The sequence below is a fragment of the Octopus sinensis genome, linkage group LG1 (assembly GCF_006345805.1).
Source record: "Octopus sinensis linkage group LG1, ASM634580v1, whole genome shotgun sequence".
Classification (NCBI taxonomy): domain Eukaryota; kingdom Metazoa; phylum Mollusca; class Cephalopoda; order Octopoda; family Octopodidae; genus Octopus; species Octopus sinensis.
In genome coordinates, this window is record NC_042997.1 from 41,562,836 (window position 1) to 41,569,731 (window position 6,896).

General features: G+C 32.9%; 1 protein-coding gene across 1 annotated transcript in view; it reads left to right on the top strand.

Moving 5' to 3' along the window:
- Positions 1-5,069, top strand: part of LOC115209123 (E3 ubiquitin-protein ligase MIB1-like) — a 22,579-nt gene extending 17,510 nt beyond the window's left edge. Inside the window, exons 7-9 of the mRNA XM_036503906.1 lie at positions 797-862; positions 1,766-1,837; positions 4,661-5,069. Coding sequence (XP_036359799.1) covers positions 797-862; positions 1,766-1,837; positions 4,661-4,863 — 341 coding nt within the window. The 3' untranslated portion in view covers positions 4,864-5,069. The remainder of the gene's footprint in view (positions 1-796; positions 863-1,765; positions 1,838-4,660) is intronic.
- Positions 5,070-6,896: the final 1,827 nt, after the last annotated feature.

The following is a 6,896-nucleotide window of genomic DNA, read 5'->3' on the forward strand; positions in this document are numbered from 1 at the left end:
GTCCAATTAGAAGACTTGTCACACTTTAAGATGGTTACTTTCTGCAACATAAAAATAATAAAGAATACTGAATTATAAATGGTGATTAAATATCAATAAATCACCAAGGTTCTATCAGTAAATTCTGACATTTTGTGTGTGATTAGAGTGATTAATGATTTATCAATATCTTCGGAAGCTGAAAATTAAAAATAACTGCATTTATATGAATATCAGAGTGAGCCTTTATAAAATAGGAGACTCAATAAGAAAATCTCAACTGAGGGCTTAGGGACCAACATGAGAGAGGGGACATCAAAAGGGTGGGAAACTTTGTTTGATGTATAGATTAGTATTCCTGAGTATATCAGCTTTCTGAACCGTTTCAAATATTTTCACAGCAATAATGTGTGGACGACAAGTTTTATGTCGTTAATGAGGTTTTGTGTGAATGTAGTGTGTTAATTTAGGACACGAGATATCACTTCCTGTTAGACCTGATGTCACTTTCTGTTCGACCTGCTTTATTCAGGAGGATGAATGACATTGAAATATTTTCAAATATTTCCCCACACCTGATTACTTTCTGGAGAACTGTGATGTGGGTAATTAAGATTAAAGATTACTAGTAGTAACCAATAACAAAGAGACCAGCTGTATATATATATATATATATATATATATATCCTGAAGTGGTGTTTCGTGTTTGGGGTTGGATATTCGATGCGCAACTTGGTTGACATTTGAATTAGGCAGAAGATGAGACGAAAACCATAACGAAACTTTAATGCCTGAAACTTGAACATATTTTTTTCAGAGGCTCCAACGCGTGGGAAGTTCACGACGGTGTCAGAGCCTACATCCTCTAAATCACAGCCAGTTGGTGAGTATAATATTACAGCATCATATTAAAGCTTCTGGACCGATGGCTGTAAAAGTGTAAACGTGTAAAGCTAAGTGAATAAAATAATATTGCAAAATTTCGGTTTTTCTCAGGTACTTCCTCGAATACTTTTCAAATATTTTCACATAATAATGTGTGAGAGATATCATGCTTTTTCGCCCCCTGTGCAGAATCTAACCATTACCCACATGAACAAAATGCCCTTATGATGGAGAATGTATGACGTTCAAATATTTGCAAACATTTCTTGAGTTACATAACATTCCGGTGTACAGTGATGTGACAGTTTGTGTTCCACCTGTGTAGAACTAATCATTTCTCTGCTTTAAAAAAAAGTTGCTTTAAGAAGGAGTCTTCAAATATTTCCTGAATCAGATGGTGAACCATGATGTTAGTTAAAGATTACCAGCAGCAACGTTAGCAAATGCATGTCTATTCTACTTGGTGTGAGGTGTCATGTGTTTGTGGCTGCATGTTTGATGGCAAACTGGTTTAATATTGGAATTAAGCAAATGAGAAGAGTGTTGGTTAGTGAAGTCTAGACACGAGAGGCCAATGCCATGTCATAGATTTCGCACAGATGTAATGGAAGAAATACAAAACTAAAAAATTACTGTGATAATTAAATTGAGACAATAGTAACATTATTACACTATTTAAGAAACCGTAATAGAGATAGGAAATTTAGAAAGGTTAGTGTATTTTGATGTGGGCCTAAGTATTGAGCTATTATATGAGGCCTCCGTGGAAAGTATAATGCTGACCGAAACCATAGTGGTCACCAGTTGACCAATTATGATAGGATTTTCTCACAATAATAAATATAGATCATTAATAAAGAAAATTAACTTTAAGTATCTAATTTCGGAATATTTATTTCAGAGTCTCCAGTGTTAGATGAAAAGTTTCTCCAAGATGTCGCACAAAATTTAGGAGGAAAATGGCAACAAGTCGGTGAGTATAAAATAACAGCACCTAATTGATTTATATAAGTTTCAGACTGAAAAAAAGATCCCATTCCTTCTATCCAATTGAAAGGTTAGCTTTAAAGTGATTCTTTAAAGTGACTCAGAAAATATCCACCGAGGTCAGCAGTTTTGATAATAATAGATAGGGGACATATTTGAGAGTACAGGACGGCATCATTAAATGGTCCTTTCTCACAGCTTTCTGTGTATATTGTGTGACATGTAGCCTCTCCACTGTCCAGTGTCCATCTAGTAGTGTACCAGGCATCACCCACATATAGTGGCTTATTGTATGTAGGTGAATAACGTAGAGGTTGGTGAGTCCTGCCTTCTTTCCTACTAACTAAAACTCTTCTCATTTCTAGCTTTATCCATTATTGATTTCTCTCTAAATCATGGCATTGACACCGTGAAAGAAATGCGGATCATTTCTTCCTTTTTTTTTTGCTTTAACTTTTGAAATTTGAAAATCAAGGAAAACTATATATATATATATATATATATATAATATATATATATATATATATATATATAAATACATATGTATATATATATATACATATATATATATATATATAAATACATATGTATATATATATGTGTGTTATATATATATATATATATATATATACATACATGCATGCATACATACATACATACATACATACATACATACATACATACATACATACATACATACATACAACATACATACATACATACATACATACATACTGAACCTGATGTTATTCACTTGTTCCAGAAAAAATTCTTAAAATGTTAGCAGATTAAATTTTGATCATTTTTACCCAATGAGAAAATAGGATTTGGAAGCAAGCATTTTGAGCGGGATCGCAAAACAGCGACAAAAGATGATGACATTACGGCGACAAAAAATTCAACGACGGAAGTTTTAATAAGTTTTAATCAATTAACTTATGTGAAATATCATAACAGGCATGCGAAAAATTACAAAAACGAGAAAAAAACCATATAAACTAAATGGGAATGTTGAATTACGAAAAAATAACGAAAGTTTGCGATGCAGTTTAGGAGTTTGTAAAAGAAAATTCTGATTTAAGCACCCCATTTGAACGTATATAGTTTTTTTTTTTTTTTTGGAGTTTTGAGAAAATGTTTGCAAATTTGAGTCCTACTCACGGGAATTCCTATGATTAAGCAAACTTATTTCAAAGCATTTATTAATCCCTTACCTTCATACATCCTAAAATTTATACTCTTTTTCAATTTTTTGTTTTTCAAATCAGAGTTTGAAATACAGAGTTTGTCCGAATTGTTTGCCTAAATCCCAGCAACAGACCACCCTTGACTGCATGATCATTCCATTTAATGAGTTTATAGGAGGAAAAATATTGAAAAACATCAATACATGTCATAGTAGCAAGGAAACGAGGAAGATGTCAGGTGGTCAGGAGATGTACTAAAAACAACAGCTAAATCGCCATTAACTCACACAGATTTTTACTTCATAATTTTATAATTCCCATATGTAGAACACAAATTTGTAATAAGTTTCTGAAAATCCCCAAAAATACAGAAAGTTATTTGGGATTATGTGGGGATAATAAAACCAGAATTCCTGCCAATTTTCGTAATCCCTGTGCCAAATAAACTCGCAGAAACACGAGTCAACTATAGAAGGGAAGGTTTCAGAGTGACAACAACAGACGTGTAAAAGCAAGAATACAAGGTAACAGACGAGTAAGGAGGCTACACAACACCTTAGCTTGATACCATGGAAACGGGTGCCAATACATTTGTGGATTTCGAGTGACTAAAGTACAATACAAAATTTGTAGATTTATTAAATTATGGGGAAAGTGATTTCCATTTCCATAATTAGCATACAACTCTACATCAATACATGAAATTTGAAATCAATCGGAAAAAAATTGAAGGAATTGAAAAGTGAAAGCCAAACAGATGGACAAAATATAATACGTTGAGATCATTCTTGTATCTTGTCTATTTGTATTTTAATTGGTCCAGGTGTACCTAGTGTTTTCTGAGAGTTCAATCCAGAAAATCAATCAAGATATTTCTAAATCGTGATATGCTTTAGTCATTGATCATAGGATGTTATCAAACAGTCAGAATGAGATTCCATTTATGGGTCTTTACTCAATTACTCAATAGAATGTATAGTTCAGAAATATGGGAGTCTCTTCGTGTTCACATCTCTGGTACTACGGACATATGATCGGAATGTCGCAGGAACAAATTAAAGGACCGATTCTCAAAACAAAACCAATGGAGTAGAAGAACTAGGGGTAGACCAAAAACGAAATGTTTAGATCATATTCATAGTCTTAGTTGTTTACGCTAAGGAAACCAACCAAAACGTCTAACGATGGTTGCATCTGATGGGACCCTATGGAGGAGGCCTCTACCCCAAAACCCTCCCAGGAATATTGAGCAGTGGAAATGGACAGATAGATCAAATGGTTTGACTGTTGGTCGTCTATGTTGATTTTCTAGGTTCTCATATACTTTTGCCCCCACAAACACTTCTCCTGCCATCTCTTTACCATATTCTCAGATGTAATTTACAATTAATTCTCTTTAAAATCTTCACAATTTTCATCCTATACTTCAACCTCTTTGTTATTATTTAATCAGCGTTCTTAGAAATAGAGAACGATGTCTTATATATTTTATGTTTCTTAACTACTACTCATTCCTCTATGGACATAATGCCTTTGTTGGGTTTATAACAAACTACAGTAAACATCTTTTATAATATTGTTAATGTTGTTGCAGTTATTTCTAACTGTTGTATGTTTTGCAGGAAGAGAATTAGGAATTAAAACTGTTCGATTGGAAATCATCAAAAATGACAATCCCTTTGACACCGTTGAACAGAGCTTCCAGATGCTGTGGAGATGGTTTACACATTGTGATCCAGAGACACGAACACACAGAACACTCAGAAAAGCTCTTGAGAAATGTAAGTGTTTCGATGCACTCGAATGTCTACCTCAGACGATGTAAAATTTTGTGTAAATGATGTAATTGTCTAATCCGAGGTCAATCGTGACCAAACCGAGACCTATAATCAAATGTCTTCTAGCCAGAGCCCTCCTGGCTTTACCCTTAATGTAGAGAGCCCAGAATCACGTGTCCTATCTGTCCTTCTTTAAAGTGATAATTGTGAATTGGGGAGGATTTAGGTACTAATTCTAGCAGATCTATCTACCACATAACATAAACTTACTGGTTTGGCTCCTTTCTTCTTAAAGATTAACTTCTGAAATAAAGATAAACTTTGAAATGTTCATTTATTGTTGTTGTTGTTGTTGTATATCTAATCCCCTCCTTAACACCCCATGGTTATATAGACAGCTTTAATATCTTCTGCAATATTGATAGTTATCTACCTTCATTTTTAGTTTAGAATAGAATGCCTGGTATATATATAGATGTCTTTTTCCCTTTATATATCCTACAGAGATAGTATTTCTTTCTATATAATATATGATGTATCTAAGGATATCTCACCTTGTCCTTTTGTGGTTTAAGACAGGACTCTCCAAAGTGGTTGAATAAAATTTCAGGGGGTTTTGAGTGCAATATACAATTTATTTTTTTATATTCTTACTTCAGGATCATCGTTATTTACTAATTACTGCAATTTTTCTCAGTAAAAAACAAAACTCACCGATTGTACATTATAAAAGCAAATCAGCAATTTATGTATTTAATAATTGTTCTGAAAAATCCTGTCAGAATAAAATAATGGTGCAACATTGGTTATTATAATTCCATGTGATTTCAAATAACTCCTCTTAAATAAATTCAGCTAAAGGTAGAGTACAATTTTTCCCTACAATATTTACCTTCATACTACTCCACTGTTATTACAAGTTATTTTAATTTGAAATTAAATTTCAATTTCTTACAGCAGAGACCAAGATTAAATAGGTAAAATACATGAAACCTTTATGTACATTATAAGATGTGACAGGAAGCTCTACCGAGCAGACTTTTGTCGAAGGGGAAAGGAAGACTAATAAGTATTATCCACGCCTTACTGGATTCTTTTCTGATTGAAGGGGACAAATATGGAAATTAAATAAAAAAAGGTATTTGAAATAGATAAAAAAAGGACTTCATTCAGAAAATTATTATTAAAAATGTTTCGTTTTAAAACAAAATTATTCTAAATACAATGAGAATTTATGCTTCTGATTTTTGCTTGAATAGCTGGGGTTGAAATATTCATACATTATATGTGAGTAAATAATACACAGCAAAATAGTAAAGTTGTTCAAAGCAGTAGGTTACTGTTTATATTGACCAGCTGGAGCAAATTTAATTTAACATTTAATGTACAGCTAATAAACTGATTTATAAAAGTGCGAGTTTTTTATAAAGTGAGAAAACGTAAGACTTTTAGTGACTTTATAAAACTAAAAAGAGTAACTTCAAACTTTGATGACCCCCCCTAGACAAATTCCTTTACTGACTGAGATCTTTGTCTTGTTCTGGTCAATGACTGTCAAAGAAATTTTCATATTTTAAAAGCATCAAAAGGAAAATATGTTGCCCAGAGAAGAGACGTTGGATTTGTCAAATTAAAAAAGCACAGAGAATAATGATGATATACCATCACCAATTACGGTGAACTGGACATCTTCTTCATATTAATGATCAGAGAATCCCTAAACAGATGCTATATGTTAAATTGTACTCTTCGTTTATACTTGTGGCACTTTCCATAAACAAGGATAAGAACTGCGTAAAGATTTCTTTGAAGGCACGAGAAATATGAGATGTTAATTGTGAAATCAATAATTATCATCGCCATAAACTGAAAAAATATATAAGGAAAGGAGTAAGTATTTTTGGAAATACACGGATTTTTCATACTGATTTTAAGAATGCTGTAAGAAAAGAGAGCACAAGTGGATATTTGCAGCCGTGAATGTTTATCAAGAGCTGGACTTAGGCCCAGGACCAGCGAAATCACAAATGATGGGAGATAATTCTCAACACCTAACAATGTAGGAGAAGGGAGGCTGGTA